Source organism: Babylonia areolata, chromosome 25 (assembly GCF_041734735.1).
Source record: "Babylonia areolata isolate BAREFJ2019XMU chromosome 25, ASM4173473v1, whole genome shotgun sequence".
Lineage (NCBI taxonomy): Eukaryota > Metazoa > Mollusca > Gastropoda > Neogastropoda > Buccinidae > Babylonia > Babylonia areolata.
This window is the reverse complement of record NC_134900.1, coordinates 37096800-37124299: the sequence shown is the minus strand read 5'-3', so window position 1 is coordinate 37124299 and position 27500 is coordinate 37096800. Positions and strand designations below refer to the sequence as shown.

Below are 27500 nucleotides of genomic sequence, written 5' to 3'. Positions count from 1 at the left end.
GGTCCCAGAATTGAGGATAGTGAAAAGGGAATTGTGTGGGCAGGGGAGGCGCCTTGCCTGCTTGCACAGAGAACAGCGGCAGTTTCTGGTCCGTGTTGTGTGCTAACCGGTGACTTTTCTCGCTCACACCAACAACTCCAGCGGTGGTTGTTGGTTTGTTTTTTTCCATTGTTGGCATGCAATTGTTTTGATCCTTTTTTTCTTTTCTTTTTTTCCTTTTTTTAATGCCACAGTCTTTGACACACAGACAGACCTGGAAGAATTCTGCGAAAAATTGTGTAGCGCCACAGTGACTTAAACAGAGCTAAAAAAAAGAAGAAGAAGAAATGCCTCAGGCTTCTTGTTTTGCTAGTGTGAGTGTTGGTTTGCATTGTTAAATATTTATGTTTCAGAATGCATGCCTACGCCCCTTTGTCTTTTTTATCTTTTCTTTAGCACTCTTTGTTCTTTTGGTAACATTGAAGAAAGTGTCTGGTCAGTGAGGGGAGATAATTGTTTTTGTTTTTAGTTTGTTTAAAAAAAAAAATAAAAAGGAGGGGGAGGGGGTATTGACTGATATTGTCGTTTTACTGGTTAGATTTCTGGGGTGGGTTTCATGAGGCGACCTTTGCAGTGCTAAGTTTGTTTGGAGTTAATGTTCCTAAGTATATGGAATTAACTATGGAGTTAGGAACATTCTTAACTCATACTTCTCCAGTGTCCAAAAACAAGATGATTTTTCTTTAAAAAAAAAAAAAAAAAAAAAAAAAAACTTACGGACCAGTTTCCACCAAATACATATTTGTCCTTAGAAGATGTTTTGTATAATTATCTGTTACTGCTACTAATTCTTGAATGTTTGAATCAAAGTCCAGTTGGTATACACCCTTGATCACATGTTTTTGTTACGAAGAGCATGCTTTTATACTGTTACAGGAATGTATGAGTATCAGTCAATCCAGTCCTTCATTGCTCTTGTTTTTTCACCTCTCCATCACTTTTTCTGTTGCTTTCCCTGTCTCAGTCATCCCATCACCTGGTCCAATCGCTGCTACCCACCCACCCATCCTTCATGCACATGCACAGTTTCAGTAGCTCAAGGAGGCATCACTGCATTCGGACAAATCCATATACGCTACACCACATCTGCCAAGCGGATGCCTGACCAGCAGCGTAACCCAGCACGCTTAGTCAGGCCTTGAAAAAAAAAAGAAAAGAAAGAAAAGGTGAATAAATAATAGATAAGCGTACATAAATAAATAAATAAATAAGAATTTTAATATAAAAAAGGTAGTAGTAATAATAATAATAATAATGCATGCACACATACACACAAAGGTGTTTTGGGTTTTTGCTTTTTTTTTTTTTTTTTTTTTTTTTTGGAAAGGGGTGGAGGGGGAGGTCTATCAAGATGTTTAACCAAAGGAAGAAAAAAAATTAACTGTATGGGACGGACAGATCTGTTTCTGGGTACAGTGCTGCAGCACTTGATGCTACTGTGGTCAGTATGGATGCATTTGCTTTTACGGGGTTTTTTTTGCTTAGTTTGGTGGCTGTGCAAACAGATTGAGTCGATGTAATAAACGTGTTTCAGTTGTCTCTGTGTGCTTGTCTGTGGTCAGCTTCAACAAAAAATTTTTTCTCAGGAAATACTTTGTCTGTCAACATTAGCTTTGGCTGGAAAATATAAGATTTTTTTTCCCCCTGTGCATTCCATTTGTTATTATGGGAATGAAGTCTTTGATGTTCCAATCATACGCATTTCATTTCTTAAAAAAAAAAAAAAGAAAAAAAAGACTGAATAGTTTGACGGTGAGAAAAAATTAAATTTGGATTGACTGCTGCAGTTCACGTTTGATTGCAGTAATTCAGTTGTTATTTGAAAAATTGTTCTTGGTTTTGTTGTTTTGTTTTTGTGGTTGTTGTTTTGTTGTTGTTGTTTGTTTTTTCATGTTTCAAAGTTTGTAGTTGAAATAGCTTCTGACTCTTAGTCTGCCATCTGGCCTGACTGACGGTTTTTGTGTGTCGTGTTGCACAAGCATTTGGAGTTAACTCTCTCCATACGAACGGCGAAAGAGACGACATTAACAGCGTTTCACCCCAATTACCACCATCAAAATATCGCAAGTGGAAGGCTCTTATACTGAAGAGGTGAATGTTGACAAAGAATACCACAATTCTGACGACGGAATCTAAAGGTTGGGTCATTCAGACACCCACTGGACATCCGAGGGGTCTGTGTAGAGGAGAAGAGTGGACTGGCCGTATTGAGTGAGTTAAGCAAAAAATATGATAGGGGATTGATGTGTGTGATTAACAGAATTTGTTCTTTTGTCTGCATATGTATAAAATAAAGTATGCACACTTTTTTTTTTTTTCTTTTTTTTTTTTCAGTGAAAAAGAAATCTTGTAAGTACCACCCCCATCTCCCTCCACCAACATCATTGGTTTGGTTTTTCTTAAATAATTACAAATTGCACTTGGCCCGTGGAGGCTTTGCAGTAATCAACATGAGACACTTTTTACTAAAATTCACAGATGTCAGTACTCTTTAAATATTTATTTTCCTTATCTTTTGATGTTGTCAGGAATTTTTGTGGTTGGTTTGAAATGCTGTCGTAAACATCGACAACTCTTCTCTTTCAAATTTTACTTTGTTGGATTTTGGTATTTCAGTTTTCATTGACATGTATTGTATGCCATTACAATTTTTGGGGGATGTGTGTCAGTGTCGTCATTTCAGGAATAATTGGTTTAGCATGAAAGATAATTAGTTTGCTATAGGTTGTTTCTTTAATACATCGTTGAAAGCTTGTTTGATAAATACTAATGAAACGGAATGTTAAAGGATCTTTCATCTCAAGTTTCCTGAGAACCTTCAGTGTGAGATGTGACCTTCTTATCTACATAAGGTGTGTGTCCATGGTGACCTTTATCATACCACCACAGCACACCCGCTAACACCAGAACAGAGAAATACTGTCAGAAACAGAGAGAACGCTTGGAAGCTGAGAGGAATGTTTTCAGTATGAAAATGAAAATGACCATCTTTTCTTTTCACAACTGCAAATGCTGTTGCTGTTGGGTTTTTTTCTTCTTCCTTTCATTATTCTGTTGTACAGAGCAGCTGATATCCCTTCAACATGATGGTGGTGGACGTGAGGTCCACTTTCTGTTTAATTTTGCATTGTCAATGCATATGGCATGGACTTGTTTTTAGGCAAGAGTTAGAAGAGTCAGGTACAACTTAGCGGGATAAATTCCATAAAAAAAAACAAGGGTTGGCAAGTCTTTGACAGTCAATCAAAATAGGTTGTTTCTCTCTCTCTCTCTCATCCAGTTCAGAACAAAAACAACAAAAAGCTGTGATTGTGGTTTACCTTCTTGAGTGAGCAACCACCATCTGTCTACACATCTGTCTGCATGGAGTGGTAGGAGTGAAGACATGTCTGTATGTGGGAGAAAGTGCTATGGCAGATTTGGTTCTGAAGACATTGGACTGCTGGACTCACTGGTGGTCAGGGGTTGAGGCTCCGTTTCACTATGTTGTTGTGTCTTTGGGAAAGGCACTTTAGATTTTCCTCACTCCACCCAGGTGTGAAAGGGTACCCGATTAAAGTTGGGTAGGGTAAAATGGCGGAATGGGAGAAGGTTGGGCCCCACCTTCCTATGCCAAGCCCTGGACACAGTGGGTATGAATTCACTGCCCTGATGGCCTGAAGTCTATGGGAACTTTAACCAGAACTTCAACTCTGTGTGTGTGTGTCTGTGTGTTGTGTGTGTGTGTGTGTGTGTGTTCCATCATCAGAGGTTTTGACACACAGAGTTGTTACCTTCAGAGAACTGTTCACTGGTGGTTGTCAGATTTTCCTCAGGCCCAGTATTGCTGTGTTCTGCATTAAAATGTTTTTCAAAGTCATGGTTTGCTTTCTGCTTCATATATCCATATTGGTATTTTGGTGTGCGTTTTTTTTGTTTTGTTTTCCTCAATGATGGTTTCATTTACTCAGTAAAATGACACGTTATGTCACATACCATTTACTGGGTATCAAACAGAAATTAAAGCATATAAAGCAGATAAACAAATGCTTTTTTTTTTCATTTATCATTTTTTTTATTGGACAAGATCAACAGCTTGCAACTGGCAGTAACATAATATGGTTAATCAGTGGATTTCATTCTCTTTTTTTCAGTGGGTTTCAGTCAGAGTTCCAAACACACACACACTCACAAATCTCAAGACCACATGCATTAAATCATCTGAGAAACATGTTACGGTAAAGTCTGAGAATGAGCAACTCCCTGTTCAGTGTGCAAGTGTTGTGATCAATCCAAGCAATCCCATACAATCAAACCCAGACAAAACTTATGTCATTCATTGGTACACAAGGGAGAAAACCAAGCAGAAAACAACATGAATAACTGATAATTCCAAAATGTAACATTGGTTGTTCACACAGGTTATGTATCCCACATACATCAGAACTCGCATTTGAAAAATACATCTGATCATTTCTGCTCTTTCTGTCTGCATTCGTTGGCCGCAAATCATACAAAAATATTTTTTGTGTGTGGGACTTACTTTCTTTTCTTTTTTTCCCCCACCATAAAGGCAGCCATACTCTGATTTCCAGGATGCATATGGTGGTTTTATTTAGCCTGAACCAAACTCGACTTAGCCGAGCTTGAACTGACCCTCCCCAATAGGGTCACGCATGCCGAATCAGTCCCTCATGCTACTTTGTTACCCTTGACCCTCCTTAGGCCAAACATTACCTATTGCATCCTGACATTGATCTGCTTGTGAATACACAAAGGGGTTAAGGCACTAGCAGAACTGCACATACATTGACCAAGGAGATCAGGAAAATCTCTTATCCTTTACCCACCAGGTGCTGATGCCTGGATCCATCTCGGGACCCTGAGATTGAAATATCCAAGACTTGAACCATTCAGCTATTGAGTCTGTGATCTGCTCTATGACAAAACCAAGGTAAGGGAAAAAGCCAATGTGATATGTCAATCTGAATGTTACAGCTTTCAAGGGATACATCTCACACAGTTTTGCAAGTCTCACTACAGACTTCGTTGGGGGATTTTTTTTTATATAATTTGTTTTATAACACGCTGTTCAGGCAAACATGCTCTGCTTTCAGTGCAAGCTACACACCGATTCCATGATACAACCAACATTCACATGAACTAAGGGATCTGTGACCAGTGCATTTGGCCTCCTACAACACACACACACACACATGGTAAAGGCACTAGCAGGTCTGCACATTCAATGCCCTGTGAGTTAGAGAACAGAAACGGGCAATATTACACAGCCTTGGGTTCCTAGGATCCAAACTCACAACCTTCAGACTGGCAGCCTGATGCATTAACCACTTAGCCAATGCACCCACCACTCAGTATGATAATATATGTAGATTTTGTTGCATGATTAAATGGGGAAACAGCAACAGAATGTAACAGGCAGTAAGCATTAATTTGGGGACAAAAGAATCCATGCATTTTTTTTTTTTTTTTTTAAGAAAGAAAAAACTGTGTGGTGAGAAAAATGTGCACAGCTAAAGTGAAACCAAGAAATCGGAACAGTGTGTTGGAGGTAGGGACATCAGTAACAGGTACACCAAACAATGTATGATGATAAATATTGCACTACATAAAAAACACCAAGAGCAACAAAATAATGATTGTTTTATCTCGTGTCCTTCTCCTCTGCCCCTGTAGCAATTGTCACAACAGGATGGAGACTGTACGTGTTGCAAAACTTCTTCCAAACAGATGTTTTGTTCTGTGGGCTGATCTGGTCTCTGGATTGTCTGGTCATTTTAAACACCCATTCATAATCAGACATGGCTTCATTAAAAAAAACATTTTAAATATCTAGATTTAAACAAACCTGCCATCCATTAGAAGTATAAATAATGTCGTTATGGCACTTATTCAGGCTGTTGCGAGTGTATGTGTGTGTGACCGATGAGAAATGAAAACATATCCTCCAATAAGCATTATACAATACAGAGACACTGAAAAATGGTCATTATTATATTAATCATACCCACAATCCAGATCACAAAACCATGAAACTGCATGATCCAGAAAGACTGGCAGAGGGGGGTGGTTGGGGAGGTATGAAGGGGAAAGGAAAAGTTTTGTTCATTACCCTTTCAATCAACATACTTTCTTTCCGTTACATGACCAACATCGACTTGCCGATGACTCTATCGTGGTTCATGCATGCTGGGTATTTTCGTGTCTCCATAACCCACCAAACACTGACATAGGTTACAGGATCTTTAACATGCGTATTTGATCTTCTGCATGCGTATACACACGTAGGGGGTTCAGGCACTAGCAGGTCTGCGCATAATGTTGACCTGGGAATTCGGAAGAATCTCCACCCTTTACCCACCAGGCACCATTACCGTGATTCGAACCTGGGACCCTCAGAATCAAAGTCCAACACTTAAACCACTCGGCTATTGCGCCCTTGCCCAGCTCTTGCTTGTGTTTGGATGTGTGTATATTTGCTGAAAGTCACCCATTAACAAACAAACAAAAAAAAAATCTTATTTTAATTATTTGCCTTCTCTACGTAGCCTCCAGAATGACATCTTTATTAACTTAATTTGTTTATTGAGGGTTTCGGTATTTGGCTCCACCCGCCCACGCCCCTCCTCTACCTCCCACCCCACCCCTTTTTTCTCTCTTAAAGTTGATGTGGAGAAGTGTTTGTGTTAAAGGATCAGTTCACATATTTGGATGCCTCCTTGACACTGAAACTCGAGCTGGGCTGGCTAAAACAAAGGCTCAGGTTAAAAAAAAAAAAGTGTTTGTGGGAGGGAGGGAGGGAGGGTTGCAAGTTTGTTTTTTTAATCGTCATTTTTTATATTGATTTTTTTACACAAAGCAAATGTAAGCTTCCATGGCATGATCAGCGTGTTTGGGTTTAAGCCAACATCAGGTATCTGCTCTTCTTTCTTTTCTTTTTTTCTCTCTCAGTAGATAATAGGTAGCATATATTGTTCAGTCCACACGCTTTGACACCTCTTTGAAACTGAAAATGTGTGCTTGCATGTTCAAATAACAGCAAGTGAGCTGTGAGAGAGGGACGGGCATGTGCAGGTATGTCTTTGTGCTTTTATTTTGTGCTTTTACATGCCTGCAAGGAAATGTCATAAGAACATAATAAAGTCTCAACTGTGAAGCCTGAAGTAACACAACTTATCAAAAAAATGGATACAATGTTGATAAAGCTGGATCCCTCTGCATCATTTCCCCAATTCCTTCACATCAGAATCATTTTTACCAAAAACCTTTAACTCTCTCCATATGAACGGCGAAAGAGACGACGCTAACAGCGTTTCACCCCAGTTACCACCATCAAAATATTGCAAGCAGAAGGCTCTTATACTGAAGAGGTGAATGTTGACAAAGAATACCACAATTCTGACGACGGAAGCTAAAGGTTGGGTCATTCAGACACCCACTGGACATCCGAAGGGACTGTGTAGAGGAAAAGAGAGGACTGGCCGTACTGAGTTAACACACGAAAAAGAACCCATGGCAAGAAAAGAGCTGCCTGGCAAAATTTCACAGTAAAATCCACTCTTAGTCTTATGTACGTGTGTGTGTGTGTAAGTGAAACCTGACTGAATGAACAGGAAACAAATGATGAGTGCCTATAAAGCAGCTTCCAGTCACCTCTGCCCAGGTAGGCAGCCTGATGTGCAAATGACTCTGTGTTTGTAAAGTGCTTAGTGTCTGACCAAGGAAATGTCCTATGCATACAGAAGTGTCCATATCAATCAATCCCCTGCCAGCATAAGGAAAAGCTAACGCTGCCTCAACACAGTAAACACACAATGCATGACTAGGAAGCATGCCCTTTCCCTGCCAAATCAATGAACAGAAATTACATCATAACACGCAAACCTTGAACCGGCAACCTGAGCACAACCGTCAGCAATGTACTGATTTGACCAAGTCATCGTTTACTCTCTGAGCTGTTTGTGATGAAAGCTTTTCAAAAAGGTGAGAAGTACAATCATTAAAAAACAAAATCTCATCAAAAGGAAACTGAAGCAAAAAGATATTTAAGCAGATGGTAAATTAAATCAAATATTTCAGGTAACATTTCGTGGAAGTTCTCAAAATGGGACAAATTAAAATCATAAAACAAGATGTCTACAAAAAGAAACTGAAGCAAAAAAAGAGACTGAAGCTGATGACTGAATTCAAATATTTCATAAACAGTATGTTTCACTCAAAGTATATCTTCCTGGATTTGTTTTTTAATCAATAATGCATGTATACATCCAAATATGACCCAAACATATTTATATATAATATGCATTATGACCCAAACATATTTATATATAATATGCATGCATACACAAGAACAAGCTGTCATTTCCAGAAACTTCCAAGAAATGCAGACAATGCACAAATTATTTACTCAAGCACAAGAGCAAAAATATACACATGTATATGCTCACACACATGCACACACGCATACAAACACACAGTGCACACCATAACACTTATTCATACATCCAAGTTCTCATCTACACACAACACACTTTACACTCAATGCCCACACAGAAAGAAATAAAGAATAAATTACCAAGCACCAGGACTAAAAGCGCTGGTGCCACCATCACAGCAACGTTCACAGGGTAGATTCCACTATTTGGAAAAAAAAAAAAAAAAAAAAAATTTAAAGCACAGCAAGTCGGTGTGTAGCAGCACTTTTCATGCTGCATCGTGAATGTAGAGGTTCCCGCACACACACAACAAAATGATGGCGAAGGCGTTGAAGAAAATCATCTTTCGAAACTTTGGTTCCAGGTCCCCCTGTCGGTACCAATAGATCTGAAAGCACACACAGTGAGAATGTCAGGTGTAGGGAAAGCAAGGGGAAAAATATCAACGTTTTACAAATAAAAAACTCAACATATTAAGTACCAGTATTTAAGCACATAACATAAACACACTAACAGAGAACATAAGATAAAACACAAGCACAACACATAAGATAAACACACTAGCAGTAAGATAAACACACTTGCAGAACACATAAGATAAACACACTAGCAGTAAGATAAACACACTTGCAGAACACATAAGATAAACACACTAGCAGAAAGATAAACACACTAGCAGAGCACTTAAGATAAACACACTAGCAGAGCACTTAAGATAAACACACTAGCAGAGCACTTAAGATTAACACACAAGCAGAGCACATAAGATAAACACAAGCACAGCACACAGGATGTAAACATTCGCAGTCTTAAGTCTGAACTTTCCATCCCAGACTAAGCACATTCAGCAGACAACAGTCAACAATCTTGTCATGTACTGATCGTCAACCCCTTCTCTGCACAGACAGGGCACTGATACATCCCCATCTCTCTTTGAGACTTGGCTCTAGCACATCTCATTACAAATACTGATTATACATGTGGGCAGATAAGTTTCAGTTTCAGTTTCAGTTTCAGTAGCTCAAGGAGGCGTCACTGCGTTCGGACAAATCCATATACGCTACACCACATCTGCCAAGCAGATGCCTGACCAGCAGCGTAACCCAACATGCTTAGTCAGGCCTTGAGAAAAAAAAAAAAAGGGTGAATAAATTATAGACAAGCTTACATAAATAAATAAATAAATAAATAAATAATAATTATGATATAAAAAAAAAAAGGTAGTAGTAATGAAAATAATAATAATAATAATAAATAAATAAATAAGACAACAATGATGATAAATATGCAAATAAATGTAAAACATGAAGACACACATTCACACATACACCCACACATGCATAACAGATATGCACCAAACACGCAGTTTCACAGATATGAAAGCACAGTCAAATACATATAAACGTACATGAGCTCCAACACACACACACACACACACATTACCCTGCACCTCCTCTACCCCCCTCCTCTCCTAAGTAAGGCATTCTTCTTCTCCCCTTAACTCTGTGAAGAATCATGGGGGCATGGTATACAGGAACTGTCCACCAGATCCCTCTATCCCATGTCTGCCAGCTGTGTGTCACAGCTTGGGTCTCCGCAAAATGGTTTTCCTGTCCATTCTGATATGTTGTCAGTAGGAGGAGTTTGTATTATACTCCATGTTTGGTGTTACATATACTTACCATGTCAAACTGATGCAAACTAGGCCTATTGGTTTGCTCTGCTTGGCCAAATTTCGCGCGGCTAACAGTGAAAAGACGAGCAGTCTTGGCCCGGCCCGCTCTCAGCCAATCAAACGCCTCTAAAAGCTATAAGCGCTGAATCATTCCTTTGGCCAAGGCTCTCCACGCCATCTTGTCAGGTTTACGCTCTGTCTCGTCTTACGCTTTTTTTGGCTATTAATCGTATTCATTTGGCCTTATTTTGCTGCATGCGGCTTGTGTTTATTGTATTCCATCATTTTTTTGTCTTCCCCTCCGTCTCCCTCTGTCTCTTGGTCTCAAGCCAGAGGTTCACCTCTGCCACTGGTAAACACGACTCAGTATCAGACTATTACCTGCCGCATTTGAGGATTAAATGAACCCAACAAAAAATTCCTATTTGGCGAGGAAAAACTCCACCACATTTGATTTTACCAAGACACACCACATCATGAAAGTAAGTTGGCAATCAAGTACTACAATGCAGGAAGAATAACTGGTATAAGAAAAACTGATTGTTAAAGGGACTGCGTTTTCATTCCATTTTGATTATTAGCTGGTATACTGATTTATGATAATATTATAGACCATATCAGCCGACAGACAAGCACCAGCTTACACATGTGATCGCTGCGACAGAGACTGTCTCTCTCGCATCGGTCTCTACAGTCACTAGCGACGCTGCTTGGTCCAAGCAGACAGCCCAATTAGACATTAGGTCGGATATACTCTATCCATGGTCAGCCATGACCGAAGGAGGCCTACTCTACTGATTTATCATAACTTATGCACCAGATTTGAATATGGCCAAAGGAGAAGAAGAGAAGATTTGTGTGGAGATGTTTACCAGGACTAAGTGTGAGCCACATATCAAGACGATGATGAAAGCAAAGAAGAGGTTGATCCCGTTGGGTGGCCAGTCTGGGAAGACAAAGGCACTGATCAGTGTGATCTGCAACAAGAGAGAACACAATGTTCTGTATCAAATAAAACATGTCAACACACTAGACTTACATCAGATCTAAAGCTATTTGACAACACATATATTTACCCTCAATTTAAAACACAGGAAATTTGTAAACAGACACTGACATTAAAAAAGCTCTTTGGCAAAGTGAGAAACATTTACTCTTGTTCAGACTGGTGCCCTCAACAACCTGCCCCTTTAGTTAGTAAGACCAGACAGCTGACCACATTAATCAGAGGTGCCCTCCTCTTCGCCGAGAATAACGACCCTATGGTCAGTTGCAGCTCGATAGGGCAAGCTCTCGAAACCTAACCAGCTTGTTGAGTTTATATTTAGGTCAGGTATCTGCCTTTTTTCTGAAGCAGGTGAGGTGTAACATGTATGAACCGGTCCATGCACTTCAACACCTGGAAACTGAAACTGAACTGAAAACTAAGCTCTACGGCAGCGAGCGCTACTAGGATCAGACTCATATACATATGAAAATGAATGCTATACTGTTCTCCTCCTATTCTTGCAGCTGATAGTACTACACAAGCGATAATGTTACCTTTATCACCCAGCTTTAACCCGGTGTTATAAACAACTTACCAACACCACCAGCCCAGTGAAAGTACCAACCACCAGATTCAGCACACGATCCTGCACAGTTCAACACATCAGGGTTACTTTGTGCATGCATACTGTAGTTTAAAACATCTTTTCACTGTCAGTGGTATATCTGGTAGATGAGGGGAGGGGAGGGAAGAAAACGTTTTTCTCCCCTTAAAGCCACTGCATTAACACACATGTATAGCAGTATACTTTTTGTATAATATTTTTATTGAACCTATTCCTTTTATATTTCCTTCATATACTCTGCTCTTCTCTGCACCATCATAACAGACTGCCTTTCCAGTCCCCTTCCTCATCTCAGTTAAATGCCCTTTTCTGCCTCATCTGTGAAGACAGGAACATAAAAAAAAAAAGTATGTGTCTCTCTGGAAGGCAAGAAATTTCCATTTCAATCTAAATCTTCAGCTTTCCACAATATTCACCTGCTGAGCAACATGTCCACTCAATCACACATCATTCCCTCTCCCCTCAACAAAAACAAAGACGGACACACACATCATGTGCAAATATACATACATGTACACTTTTGTTCTTTTAATCTTCTATTATTCATATCAGCTCTCTCTCTCTCTCTCTCTCTCTCTCTCTCTCTCTCTCTCTCACACACACACACACACACACACACACACACACACACAATGTGTCAACAATATACTAGAGTCATTGATGGCCCTCTCTGGAGAAGCAACACAAGACCTCCAGGCTCTGGATGCTGTACAAAATCTACACCAGTCAAGCCCACTGTCCGAACCTCAAAAGGAAACAAATCCCACTGCCATCTCGCCAACGCCGAGGACACAACCCAACAGTTTTCTATCATCATCACCAGAACACAGTACAGAGGCCCTTCATTTTTGCCTAGGACCATCAGACACTGGAACTGCCTGCCCCAAAAAAGTGTAGAGGCCAAGACACTTGACACTTTTGTGTCAAGGTTCTCCAAGCAGTCAACACCACCTCCAGTATCCCACCCCCCCAAACCCCCACCTCCCCCACCCCAATCCACTATCCCGCTACCTTCTGTCCCTCCCCACTCCCCAATTCCCCTGAACAGCAGTGGAATAATATCACCTTCACCTCTACCTCTTCTTCACATCATCAATGAACACCAACTGCACAGTATCAGCAGCAACCCCCCCCCCCCCCCCACGGCCCCCTCCCCCACCACCACCACCCTCCCCAACCCCAGTTTTAGGTGCCAGAATAATCAACTTGTATGATTGTGGACCCTCAACAACGAAGACAAACACACACACACACACACACAAAGAGGGGTAGGGGGGGTAAAGACATACTAGACAAGAAGGCACATCATTATTACTAACACACACACACACACACACAGGAGTTAAAGTCTGAGAGATACAAGATAGCACATCATTATTACCACTGGTCTCCTTTCACCAAAGAGTGGTCTGTCCACAGGATCATCATAGGCTGCCGGCATTTTCGCCTGTTGATAGATTTAGCTGTGTACCTCCCACAGCAATGACTGTACAAAACTTGAGAAACTGAACCCCCCAAGAACACTACACAGCAGAAGTCGCTACACACCAGTAACCTGTGACTACGCACCGTCGACCACTGTGAAACCGGAAAATTCGAACTCACCGAGACAGTCTGCATAAATATCGGAAACCTCCGGAAAAAAAAATGACGAATAATGACAGTGGGCTGACAAACAGATGTTGCACTCAGTCTGTCAACGATGAAACAGCTTGCATGAGAATAACGATGAGTGTAACGGTATCAGCCCGCAACAGAGCGAGTTCCATTTGCTCGTCATTTACACTGACCGAAAACGCACTGCATCGAAAACAAAACAACAATCCACATAGATCTAGATAGTGATCAGTGCTGATTGAGAAACATCATAAATCATGAAATGTTGAATTATGTAAGTCACAAGACACAAAAGAATAGCCTTGCATGCGAACGCTTCGCAGTGTTTTCAATTTCAGTCATGGACACCTGACCAGAATAATTTCCCATTCTTTTTTGGTCATGGATCTTCTGGAAATGAGTCAAATAGGCTGAACATCCGGTGACCCAGTTTGGATTGAACAGGGTCAAAGTATTTGGGCCAAACCTGAGAACAAGACTTCAGATTGATTGGGAAGGACTGAGAATCTCAACTCCACATTGAAAACAAAATCATTCGCCTTTTTTGTACTATTATTGTCAATTAGTCACAAGAATGAAATAACGAAACAACTTGACAAAATATATTTGCAAATGAAAGACTGATGTGTGACAAAGCCGGCAAAACAGCGTTCACAGCAGAAGAAAGGTAAAACTGGTTCCAAGAACACATTTCTCAACAAACCAGGCTGGACTGATCATGTAAGCATTATTGAACTCAGTCATAATTTTGCCACGGCGCCTCCTTCTAACTTTTTAAAACCCCATACTCACGACTTTTCTTTGAATTATCTTCTTTTTCTTTTTTCTTCTCTTTTTTTTCTTTTTTTTTTTCTTTTTAATCCAGTGTTTCAACTGAGTCTGTTCAGGCATCTGCTTGGCAGATGTGGTGTAGCGTATATGGATTTGACCGAACGCAGTGACGCCTCCTTGAGCTACTGATACTGATACTCTGTCGCCTTTACCACTGAGTGTTTCCTGGTAGTATTCTTAGTCCGGTGTGTGCTCTTTACATCTTTGAAGTGTGGTGCGAAGTGCGTCTGTTTTATCATGGCTCTGTATGTGTGTCTGCCGTCCTCAGCCACGTTCGGCGAAGAAACAAACTCAGACTTACCTACCTATTGGAGTTTAACGACCTATTGGCGTCTACACCCTTAAGGCCGGTCAATAAACTCAGACTTACGAATGCAAAGTTTTTATATCAGTTTTCCGGCTGATCAGCTGGAGTCATACGGTTTCACTGATCGATGTGACAGATTGTTTATTCTGGATGATAATGTCAAGCCGGTTCACGTTGACAACCCCTCAGACTATTGTTCTCGATACCGGTGCTGTTTTTGATAATCTTTTAGTTGGCTTGCAACAACTTGGTTAGTCAACATACCGACTGGTCGTCCACTGATGCCGCATTTTACTAATGATACTGGCTTGTTACAAATCATGTCGAACCTCTGACGGATGTACTGTCTTGATATCTCTTGTCGACTGATACTGTACCAATGGAACCAACTCAGTGATGTTATCAGACCAGTTTGTTCATATTATCTTTTGAACTACTATCTTTGAGAAAAACCTACCATGCCGGTGGCAGAGCAACCGGCAAAAACTGTCACTGACTTCACGTAACGTCTAAAAGGTCATAGTGTCACATCTTCTGGAACTCAGTGGTATGCATGTTTTTAACACTGATATTCATTCAGCATTTGACTCAGCCATGACTCGGTCGGGTTCAGTCGACACTCTTTGTCAAATATTTACGCTTAGTTTGCGTTAGTTGTTTAACCACCACTGGAATTCCCATCTCAGTACGTCGTTTCGCCGCGTACCTCCAGTTGTCCGGCGGACTCTGCGGAAGAAACCTTCATGGTTCAACGGAGAGGAAGGCGGTAGCAGCAGAGCACTGTGGAGTGCTGAGGGCAGGATGAGGCACATAGGACATCCTGGTCATCCACTGCATCCGTTTCCATCTCCAGTCGTCTTGACCTCGTCTTGCCACTGTATACAGACAGTCTCGGACAAGAGAGTGAGGTCGACGGTGCGCAACTCCTCCTCACTATAAACAAAGTCATCGCGCAAGTCATCAGTCATCCTAGGCTTCAAGCAAAAACCAAGGTGAGGACAGACACCGTCAACCACTTCCTGTTTGCTGATGACTGCGCTCTCAACGCTGCCTCTGAAGCTGACATGCAACGCAGCGTCGACAAGTTCTCTGCTGCCTGTGACAACTTTGGCCTCACAATCAGCACAAAGAAGACTGAGGTGATGCACCAGCCAGCTCCAGGAAAGCCTTACGTTGAACCAAACATCTTCATCAACGGGCAACGACTGAACGCGGTGGATAAGTTCACATACCTGGGCAGTACACTCTCTCGCACAGTTGCCATCGACGACGAGGTGAATGCCAGACTCGCCAAAGCCAAGGCTGCCTTCGGCAGACTCCATAAGAACGTTTGGAACAGGAGAGGCATCACCCTGGAGACGAAACTCAAAGTATACAAGGCGATAGTTCTCACCACACTGCTCTATGGATGTGAATCATGGACGGTCTACAAACGCCACGCCAAAAAGCTGACCCACTTCCACACCACCAGCCTCAGAAAACTTCTCGGCATAAAGTGGCAAGAGAACTGAGATCCCTGACACAGAGGTGCTCACTCGTGCAAACTTGCCCAGCATCTACACCATCTTGATGCAGGCCCAGCTGCGCTGGGCAGGCCATGTAGTTCGCATGCCAGACCACCGGCTCCCCAAGAAACTGCTGTACGGCGAACTCCAACATGGCAAGCACTCCCATGGAGGCCAAAAGAAGCGCTCAAGTTCAAAGACACTCTGAAAGCTTCTCCGAAGGCCTTCAACATCAGCCACGACACATGGGAGCTGAATGCAATGGACAGACCAAAGTGGCGTTCAGATGTCCACAAAGGCGCCAAATCCGGTGAGGCCAACAGAATCGCTGAAGCAGAGCAACGCAGACAGAAAAAGCAGTGCCAGCAAGTCCCCAACAGCCGCCACCATCCCCTGTCCACACTGCGTCAGAACCTTTCGGGCGCGGATTGGCCTGACCAGTCATCTGCGCACCCACAGAGCCCAACCCACCCACCCCCAGGATGACTAGATGGTCCTCGTCGATCCCGACGGACGAACCACACACCTCCAGTTGACTCGGAATGCGTTCTTCACATGACCATGTGGCCTCATATACCAGTACTATAATGTGTTTGTATCCGGCTGTACATAGACACGGGGATTCTAGTGTCTAGGTATGATCTGTATCAGCGTATGCATGCATGGCTTTAATGGGCCGGGAGGGCCAGGTGCATTCCAGTAGGTACATGCGAATGCCTTCCAATCTGTTTCCGCTCTACAGTGCCATGGGTATGTGTGTGCAGTGGGTGGTGGGTCCATCGGAGTCAGTGCGATCGAGGTTGCGCGCGCGCGCGTGTACTGGTGTGACATAAGGTGGACCCTGTGTGTGTGTGTGTGTGTGTGTGCGTGTGTGTACGTGTGTGTGTGTGTGTTATTTATTTATTTTATTTTATTTTTTACTTAATTTTTCTGAAGAGGTTGTGTCCCTTGTCAAGGAAAGTTAATTCAAATGACAACTTCGGTCTGCAGCATGCATTCTCGTTCTTGTCTTGGTTCTGTTGTTTAGGACGCTTGCGTGGTTTAGCCACTGAGCTGAAAAAATCATTTATCAGTTGATAGCATTTGAATTCAAAGCTGCATTTACTTTTGCTTATTCAATTTAGAAACAGAAAACTTGTGGACTACTGAACTTTCCGGCGGGTTATAATTTATACACTGAACCAGTGGCATCGTGGACAGTGGCCTAAAATTCTGGTGCATGCCGTAACTGATGACATCGATTGAACAATTAATTCATCAGCAGAATCCGTGCTAGCGCTTCTGCCACCCAAGCGACAGAGAACTGAAGTGTACAGAGGTGGTGTGAGAAACAAAAAAACATGGATGAGTTTGACCGGATAAAGGTCATAGGAAAAGGGAGTTACGGTGAAGTGTGGCTTTCCAAGCACAAGAAAGATCAAAAACAGGTAAGGGCCACAACCTTCAGACATGTGTCCACACACACACACACACACACACACACACACACACACACACACACACACACACACACACACAAAGTGTGGGAGTGGGAGGGCTCTGTGGTAGATATTATACACCCTGTTCCATATCAGATTTCATGAATAATGCTTCAGTGGCAAGCTGTTGATAAATTGACAGTCCTTCACAAAATGAAAAAAAATCCAAGTTGATTGAGTTTTAACTAATTTGCACTTTATTTCATGTGATATCTTTATTGCCGTCTCGGTGACATTATCCTCACACCAGTAATCCCTCATTTGCAGGAACAATTATTGATCAGAATAAATCTGCAAAGAGCTATTTGAGGAAATAAATCTCTGTTGTTTGTGACAATGGAACACAATCAAGAGAAGAAAATAAACTAATCTTCAGCACATATTTGATATTTTGTTGAAACATGTTTTGATAGATATTATATTGATCTCCCAGGTCAACGGATGTGCAGACCTGCTAGTGCCTGAACCCCCTTCATGTGCACACAGATGTAGAAGATTGAATAAGCATGTAAAGATCCTGTAATCCATGTCAGCGTTTGGTGGGTTATGGAAACAAGAACATACCCACATGCACACCCCCGGAAATGGAGTGACTGCCTACATGGCAGGGTAGATGAACAAAACAGTCATACACGTAAAGACAGGCGCAATAGCCAAATGGTTAAAGCGTTGGACTTTCAAACTGAGGGCCCAGGGTTCGAATCTCAGTAATGGCGCCTGGTGGACAAAGGGTGGAGATTTTTCTGATCTTCCAGGTCAACATATGTACAGACCTGCTGGTGCCTGAACCCCCTTCATGTGTATATGCATGCAGATGATCAAATACACAAGTTAAAGATCCTGTAATCCATGTCAGCGTTCTGTGGGTTAAGGAAACAAGAACATACCCAGCATGCACACCCCAGAAAACAGAGTATGGCTGCCTACATGGCAGGGTAAGTAAACAAACAGTCATACATGTAAAATTAAATATCTGTCTGAGTGTGTATGTATGTGTGCATGCCTGAAATCTGAATGACACAGGTAACGAATGATGAGCGCCCAATGGCAGCTGTCAGTTGGCTCTACCCAGGTAGGCAGCCTGTTGTGAAAATGACCCCGAGGTTGTAAAGCGCTTACAGATTGGTCTCCGACCGAGGCTAGGTGCTATATAAGTATCCATTTCATTCATTCATGTTAGTTTATTCTTTTTTCAGTCAGACTGTATTTCATCTGCAGAAACACAGTACACAATGTGCTTTGTTTCCTGCCTACAGTATGTGTTGAAGCGAATCAACCTTCAAAGAGCTACACGGAAGGAACGCTCTGCAGCCGAACAGGAAGCCAACCTTCTGCAGAAGCTGAAGCATCCGAACATCGTTTCGTACAAACAGTCGTTTGAGACACCCAATGGGATGCTTTACATCGCCATGCAGTTCTGTGAGGGGGGGACCTGTACGGGAAACTGAAGGAACAGAAGGGAGCTCTCCTTGAGGAGCGGCAAGTGGTGGAGTGGTTTGTGCAGATCACTATGGCTTTGCAGGTGTGTGGTGCTGGTTCTTTGACTTTTTTTTTCTCGTGTGTGTGTGTGTGTGTGTGTGTGTGTGTGCATGTTTTTGTGCGTGCTTTTGTGTGTTTGTGTGTGTGTGTGCATGTGTTTGTGTGTGCTTTTGTGTTCTTCTCTGTGTGTGTTTGTGTGTGTGTGTGTGTGCAGATCACAATGGTTTTACAGGTGTGTGGTGCTGGTTCTTTGACTTTTTTTTCTGGTGTGTGTGTGTGTGTGTGTGTGTGTGTGTGTGTGCATGTTTTTGTGTGTGTGTGTGTGTGTGTGTGTGTGTGTGTGCAGATCACTATGCCTTTGCTGGTTCTTTGACTTCTTTTTTCTGGTGTGTGTGTGTGTGTATGTGTGTGTGAAGTGGTTTGTGCAGATCACTATGCCTTTGCAGGTGTGTGCAGATCACTATGCCTTTGCAGGTGTGTGCAGATCACTATGCCTTTGCAGGTGTGTGCAGATCACTATGCCTTTGCTGGTTCTTTGACTTTTTTTCTGGTGTGTGTGTGTGTTGTGTGTGTGCATGTGTTTGTGCGTGCTTTTGTGTGTGTGTGTGTGTGTGTGTGTGTGTGTGTTTGTGTGTGCTTTTGTGTTCTTCTGTGTGTGTGTATGTGTGTGTGTGTGCAGATCACTATGCCTTTGCTGGTTCTTTGACTTCTTTTTTCTGGTGTATTTGTGTGTGTGTGTGCATGTGTTTGTGTGTGCTTTTTTGTTCTTCTGTGTGTGTGTGTGTGTGTGTGTGTGTGTGTGTGTGTGTGTGTGTGTGTGAAGTGGTTTGTGCAGATCATTATGTGTGTGTGTGTGTGTGTGTGTGTGTGTGTGTGTGAAGTTGTTTGTGCAGATCATTATGTGTGTGTGTGTGTGTGTGTGTGTGTAGTGGTTTGTGCAGATCACAATGGTTTTACAGGTGTGTGGTGCTGGTTCTTCACCAGCCACAACAGAGGGTGCTGGAATGTTGTTGTGACAATAGTCAGTCAAAACAAAAAGATAAAAAAAGTCTACACCTGCTGTACGCTCATAACATTTATTATTTCAAAGATGCTCCTTGAATGTTCACCCCAATGGTTTCATCAGGAAGAGCTTTAGAACTCGAAACAAGCACTCTAACTGCAGTCACATAATGGCATCAAGCACACTGACAAAACTTATTCTCTGAACACTACAGTTCAGCAAGGGATGGCACAATGGAAAGATGGTATAAAGAAAAATGTTGGAAAAAAAAAAAATCATGGTTATGTTTTCTTCTTCATATATATGTATGTTCCATTCTTTTACAGTATTTGCATGAGCGCAATATTTTACACCGGGATCTGAAGACACAGAACATCTTCCTGACCAGAAGTAAGATCATCAAACTTGGAGACCTGGGTATCGCACGGTGAGACAGAGATTAATGTATTGGATTGGTTAGTTTGCTCATTTTGCTTTGTTAAGTTACATCTTTTATTTGCTCATTTTGCTGTATTAAGTTACATCTTTTATTTGCTCATTTTGCTGTATTAAGTTACATCTTTTATTTGCTCATTTTGCTGTATTAAGTTACATCTTTTATTTGCTCATTTTACTTTATTAAGTCACATCTTTTATTTGCCCATTTTGCTGTATTAAGTTACATCTTTTATTTGCTCATTTTGCTGTATTAAGTTACATCTTTTATTTGCTCATTTTGCTGTATTAAGTTACATCATTTATTTGCTCATTTTGCTGTATTAAGTTACATCTTTTATTATGGAATGACTCAGAGCCAAGACAGTCATGCAAGATGCCCCTCTCTTCCTTCCCTCTCCCTCGCTGTCTCTCTTACTCAGGCGCCACCCTATGGAACTCACTCCCAGAAACAAAAAGATAAAAAAAAGTCTACACCTGCCAGAAACAATTAAACAACACCATTGCCCAACCACCTTCAAAAAAACATTGCCTTTCCCACCTTATGCCATAATGTGTAATGTAAATCGTTCATTTTATTGATACTGTTTGTCAAATGTGTACGGTTGACAGAACCTTCCTCACCCTCTATCCCCCATTCTGATGTGTAATGCGGTGTGTGTTGTGTGTGTTTGTTTCTTTGATTTTGTTCATTTTTTTTCCTATGCATTTTACTAACAACATGCTAGTGCCTGTATGCCATGTGTGTGTGTGTGTGTGTGTGTGTGCATGTGTGTTGTTTTGTTTTGATTTATGCATATTTTTTTTTTCCTCTGTTGTGTATCTCTACTAACACCATGCTTTCATTTTATTAAATATTGTGTAGTGTAGACCCTATTCAGGGCGGGGACTGGATGTAAAAAAAAAAAAGCACACCAGTGCTTATCTATTATCCTCGAAATAAAGAATTTGTCTTGTCTTGTCTTGTCTTGTCTTGTCTTTGTTTTCTTTGTTCCCATCCAGGCTGAGGCGTTATTGATCGCTGTGGTCTTTGGTATTGATGCTCGTGTTCACCTGCTTTGTACATCTTCATCTGTTTTTACCTCCCCTTTTCTGCCCCTCCCCCTCCTCCCAGCCACCAGCAATTTTGTCTAAAGTAGATGGAAAGAACTTCTATTCGTGTAGATTATGTTTTATAGTGCAAAATAACATACCTCTGTGCATGAAGAAAAACACATATATGTGTATATACACCAAGACAATACTAAAACCAGCAGATTTGAACAGTCACACACACACACACACACAAACACACACACACACACACACATACATGTGCACACACACACACACACATGTGCACGCATACACATGTGCACGCACACACATGCACACACACACACAGACACACACACACCAAACAAACAACAAAAAAAGACACAAAACATGCTCTACACATGCACACACATGCACATGCACACACATACAGAGCACACACATAGTGAACATCCACCGGCAGTCATTATTACATATCACTGCAGGGTACTGGATGCTGCCACTGACATGGCCACAACCCTGATTGGAACACCTTACTACATGAGTCCGGAGATCTTCTCCAACAAACCCTACAACCACAAGGTGAACTGTGTGTGTGTGTGTGTGTGTGTGTGTGTGTGTGTGTGTGTGTGTGTGGTGTGTGTGTGTGTTTGTGTGTGTGTTGTGTGTGTGTGTGTGTGTGTGATGCATTTGTGTTCATGTGAAAATGTGAACATTTGTAAAACCTAATGATAAATTGCTCCTGTATTGTGACTGTGCTCAACTGTACAGTACTGTATTGTTCTCTACTGCACCTGTAGTGTATTGTGCTGTATGCTACTACACCACAGTGTACTATATTGTTCTGCACTGCGCTGTACAAAACTGTACTGTACTACACTGCACTGCACTATACTATTCTGTTCTGCACTGCGCCGTGCAGTACTGTACTATACTGTACTACACTGCACTATACTGTGCTGTACTGTACTACACTGCACTATACTGTGCTGTACTGTACTACACTGCACTACATATTACTGTGCTGTTCTGTACTGTACTGTACTTTGCTTTACTGTGCTGTGCTGTACTGTACTGTGCTGTGCTGTACTGTAATGTACCTTGCTTTACTGTGCTGTGCTGTGCTGTGCTGTACTGTAATGTACCTTGCTTTACTGTGCTGTGCTGTGCTGTACTGTGCTGTGCTGTACTGTAATGTACCTTGCTTTACTGTGCTGTGCTGTGCTGTACTGTGCTGTGCTGTACTGTAATGTACCTTGCTTACTGTGCTGTGCTGTACTGTACTGCACTGCACTGTACTGTACTGTACTGTACTGCACTGCACTTTGCTTTACTGTGCTGTACTGTACTGTGCTGTGCTGTGCTGTACTGCACTGCACTGCACTTTGCTTTACTGTGCTGTACTGTACTGTGCTGTGCTGTACTATGTTGCAGTACACTGTGTTGTACCGCTCTGTACTATACTATACTGCACTGTACCATAACGTACTGTACTGTGCTGTATACTGAACTGTTTTGTCATCCAAGGTACTGTACTGTGCTGTGCTGTATTGTCTGGTGCTGTACTATACAGCACTGCACTGTACTACAGTATGTTTGTGATTGCAGTCAGATGTGTGGGCCCTGGGATGCTGTCTCTACGAGATGACCACCCTGAAACACGCCTTCAACGCCCGTGACATGAACTCTCTGGTCTACAAGATCCTCAAAGGAAAAGTAATCATCATCATCATCATCTGTCATCATCGTCATCTTCGGCATCATCACCATCATCATCACCGTCATCATCATCATCATCATCATCACCATCATCATCATCATCATCATCATATGATTTGAACTCTTGTGTATAAGATCTTCAAAGGAAAAGTAATGATTTATCAATAATCATCATCATATAATTTGAACTGTGGTATATAAGACCCTAAAAGGAAAAGTAATAATGATAATAATAGTGATAATAGTCATAATTATAACCATCATCATCATCATCTTCATCATCATCATCATAATCATAGAATTTGACCTGTGGTGTGTAAGATCCTCAAAGAAAAACAACAACAACAAAAAACAATAATAAATCATCATCATCATCATCGGCATTGGCATCATCATGAAACATGAAGTCTCTGGTCTGGAAGACCTGCAAAGGAAAAGTAAGAAGAACATGTTTGTTGTCCATGGGAAAATTCTGAAGAAAAATCCACTTTGAAGTTAGACAGAACAAATAATTATTTCCACAGTCAGAAGAGGTGTCTCTGTACTGTAGTGACGCACTCGACCCCTGCGAGGGAGGCCCAAATATCACTCAGAAAAGTCTGTTGTGATAAAAAGTAATACAAGGCTATACAGCACGACAAAATACAACACAGTGCAACACAGATCAACACAGTACAATGCAGTACAGCACAGCACAGCACAACACAGCACAATGCAATACAACACAGTACAATACAACACAGTACAATACAATACTATATGTAAATACAAAACTGATCAGTGCCCTTGTCAGAACAAAATAAAACAAAACCAAACCAAAGAGACTGATTGATTGATTGATGTGGATACTTATATAGCGCCTATCCTCGGTCAGAGACCAAGCTCTAAGCGCTTTACATACACGGGGACATTTGCACCACAGGCTGCCTAGCTGGGTAGAGCCGACTGACGGCTGCCACTGGGCGCTCATCATTCGTTTCCTGTGTCATTCAATCAGATTTCAGACGCACACGCATACACACTCAGACAGACATGTAACATTTTACGTGTATGACCGTTTTTATTTACTTACCCCGCCATCCAGAGAGAGAGAGAGAAAATCCAAGCCATTCATGGAAGAAGAAAAAGAAAATAATGTGATAATGTACATTGTGATCAGTATACATCTGATGCCTGTGTAGGATATGTTGAACTAAGATCTAAAACAAAACAAAATAGGTTCGTTAGTTCATGGAGTAAACAGCATTTCAATGCATAAGTTACTTTTCTTTTGTGTGTGTGTGCGTGTGTGTGTGCGTGCGTGCACACTCACACATGTTCTGTTAAAGCCTTTCTGGTTCAGATTTGTTCTCTTTTCAAAAAAAAAATTTATAATGGTTGTTTGACTGGTTCTCTGATTTGTCAAGACTGTCGTCTATACCAATCATTCTCTGATAAAAAAAAAAGAAAAAAAAAGATAATGGTTGTTTGACTGGTTCTCTGATTTTTCAACACTGTTGTGTATACCTATCTTTATGACTGAGTTATTCATGTGAAGAAAATAAATTAAGGAAAGAAAAAAAAAAGAAACAAAAAAACCTGCCATGTGATTGCAGTTGCCTCCCATGCCTCACCAGTACAGCCCGGAGTTGCTGGACCTGATGCGGGCGATGCTCCACCAGGACCCGATGAAGCGACCCACCATCAACCGCATCCTGCGTGACCCCTACATCCGCCGCAACATCGCCGTCTTTCTGGACGACACGCGCCGAGGGTACTGTCCCCTGGGGGGGCACCTGCCTTCTGTCCTGTTTCTGTACCTCCATCCACACGCACGGTGCACACACGCAGACACACACACACACAGTGCACACACACAGACACACACACACACAGTGCACACACACAGACACACGCACAGTGCACACACACACACACACACAGTGCACACGCACAGTGTACACACACAGACACACACACACAGACACACACGCACAGTGCACACGCACAGTGCACACACACACACACAGTGCACACGCACAGTGTACACACACAGACACACACACACAGACACACACGCACAGTGTACACACACAGACACACACACACAGTGCACACACACAGTGCACACGCACAGTGCACACACACACACACAGTGCACACACACAGTGCACACACACAGACACACACACAGTGCACACGCACAGTGTACACACACAGACACACACACACACAGTGCACACACACAGTGCACACACACATACACACACAAAAAAGGGTGGCACTGTAGTGTAGCGACGCACTCTCCCTTGGGAAGAGCAGCCTGAATTTCACACAGAGAAATCTGTTGTGATAAAAAGAAATATAAATACAAATACAAGTACTTTTTTTTTCTTCTTCTGCGTTCGTGGGCGGCAACTCCCACATTCACTCGTATGCACACGAGTGGGCTTTTACGTGTATGACCGTTTTTACCCCGCCATGTAGGCAGCCATACTCTGTTTACGGGGGTGTGGATGCTGGGTATGTTCTTGTTTCCATAACCCACCAGTTACATGGATTACGGGATTTTTAACGTGCATATTTGATCTTCTGCTAGCATATACACATGAAGGGGGTTCAGGCACTAGCAGGTCTGCACATATGTTGACCTGGGAGATCGTAAAAATCTCCACCCTTCACCCACCAGGCGCCGTCACTGTGATTCGAACCCGGGACCCTCAGACTGACAGTCCAACGCTTTAACCACTTGGCTATTGCACCCGTCAAATACAAGTACAAATACAAATATTTGACAACGTACTTGATCACAATGAAATACGTGCACACAGTCACACTGAACAGTGAAACTCACATGCTTCAGTCTTTTCTGTTTCTTTTTTTTTTCTTTTTTTGTGTTTTGTTTTGAAAACACAATGAAAGCAAAATCTAATGACACATGTAAAGTATTCCAGGCAATACAAATGTGAGTAAGTGTATATATAGATATATCATGTTTATACGTCATCAAATATGAGATAAGATATCCATGCCACTCAGAATGTCTCATTTGTATATATCTTAACGTGTGCACTGATACTAGAAATTGGGGAAAAAAAGAAGAAAAAAAGCAAAAAACAACAACAAAAAAAGAAGAAAAAACAACAAAAAACAAAAACAGAAAACATCGTGTCACAACACAGGCACACACACACACACACACACACACACAAGACAGTCAAGTGAAAACAAAAATGCTAACGACAGGCGATTATTTCACCTGTACAGTCAACCGTCAAAATATTTAACACATTTCCTGATCGAGTTTGTAAACATTTTAACCTTAATTGTGGCAGCTTCAGTCTTATCATTGTTGGATTCAACATTGTTTAACATTACTTCAAGACATGACCTGAGCGTGTGGATTAAAGCAAAGATCAGGCGTCTGCTCTTTTGTTGTTTTTTTCTTCTTTTTTTTTTTTCTTAAGAGGTGTGGTGTAGCATATGTGAATCCGTCTTAAAGCTTTGACGTCTTTTTAAACAGAACCTGTTCCTGTGAATCTCAGTTATCGTGATCGTTTTGTTCCCACAGCGCCAACCGTCGCGTCAGCATGGCAGGTAAACGACCACCGTCATCGTCAGACTCAGCGTCTGCAGCAGGGGGCGCTTCAGGTGTCAGCTCTGGCGGCAGCAGCAACAGACCTTCAAGTGCCTCTGCTAATTCCGGAAGAGCGGCAGCAGCAAATTCCAAATCCTCCTCCAGGGCTGTGCCCCAAAAGCCTAGCACCCCGGACAGCAGCAGTGCGAAGGAGGTGAGGAAGGCGCCGGGTCCTGAGACACCCAAGATCAAGGACGTGTTGGTGCCGGCAGCAGGAGGAAGAGAGGCCGTTGTTTCTGCCAGGAGTGGTGGAAGAGGAAGGGGGCGGGACTCTGAGGAGAGTGAGGAGGAGGAGGGCACGCTGAAAGCTGCCGACAAGGATGGCGGGAGGAAGAAAGAGGAGGAGGAGAGAGAGGTCTGTTGGAACTTGCTCTTGTTCTGTTTCAGTCACTTCGTCTTCAGCGTATCTTCCATTCTGTCATATTCCAATACTATGCTGATATGTTCATGTCACAAAACGAAACACAACAGAAACAATTTTTTATTTCATAAGTGTAGTGGAGTAAGCATAACATCTTTAAAAAAATTTTTTTTACATCCAGCCCTCAGAGGCAAAAAAAGAAAAGAGAAAACAGAAGAAAAAAAAAAAGGCAAAACACGCATGCACACACACACACACACACACACAAGTGGATTCTTTTACTTGCGCTAAGTGCATGCTGCATACAGGACCTCGGTTTATCGTCTCATCCAAATGACTAGCGTCCAGACCA

General features: G+C 42.0%; 2 protein-coding genes and 1 pseudogene across 3 annotated transcripts in view; 2 read left to right on the top strand and 1 right to left on the bottom strand.

The window, feature by feature from the left end:
* Positions 1 to 1195, top strand: part of LOC143299741 (cyclin-D-binding Myb-like transcription factor 1) — a 32504-nt gene extending 31309 nt beyond the window's left edge. Inside the window, exon 18 of the mRNA XM_076613124.1 lies at positions 1 to 1195. This exon is cut by the window's left edge and continues 696 nt beyond it. The gene's annotated coding sequence lies outside the window, so the exon portion shown is untranslated.
* Positions 1196 to 6841: 5646 nt separating this feature from the next.
* On the bottom strand, positions 6842 to 13750 carry LOC143299500 (transmembrane protein 243-like). The gene is made up of 4 exons (XM_076612751.1): positions 13144 to 13750; positions 11733 to 11783; positions 11022 to 11126; positions 6842 to 8862 (listed from the first exon to the last, which is right to left on the bottom strand). The coding sequence occupies exons 1-4, from the start codon at positions 13201 to 13203 to the stop codon at positions 8743 to 8745; spliced, it is 336 nt and encodes a 111-aa protein (XP_076468866.1). The 5' UTR covers positions 13204 to 13750; the 3' UTR covers positions 6842 to 8742.
* A 3373-nt stretch (positions 13751 to 17123) lies between these two features.
* LOC143299596 (uncharacterized) overlaps positions 17124 to 27500 on the top strand; it is a 23375-nt pseudogene continuing 12998 nt past the window's right edge. Inside the window, exons 1-7 of the transcript XR_013057545.1 lie at positions 17124 to 17449; positions 18757 to 19022; positions 20309 to 20409; positions 21938 to 22034; positions 23061 to 23168; positions 24767 to 24924; positions 26722 to 27016. The product of XR_013057545.1 is annotated as an uncharacterized LOC143299596 (transcript). The remainder of the gene's footprint in view (positions 17450 to 18756; positions 19023 to 20308; positions 20410 to 21937; positions 22035 to 23060; positions 23169 to 24766; positions 24925 to 26721; positions 27017 to 27500) is intronic.

Coding starts and splice junctions, on each gene's coding strand:
- LOC143299500 (XM_076612751.1), bottom strand. CDS start 13,203: ATGCCGGCAGCCTATGATGATCCTGTGGACAGACCACTCTTTGGTGAA. Junction 11,127..11,732: donor TCACTGGGCTGGTGGTGTTG/GTAAGTTGTTTA, acceptor CTCTTGTTGCAG/ATCACACTGATCAGTGCCTT. Junction 8,863..11,021: donor GTGGCTCACACTTAGTCCTG/GTAAACATCTCC, acceptor GTGTGCTTTCAG/ATCTATTGGTACCGACAGGG.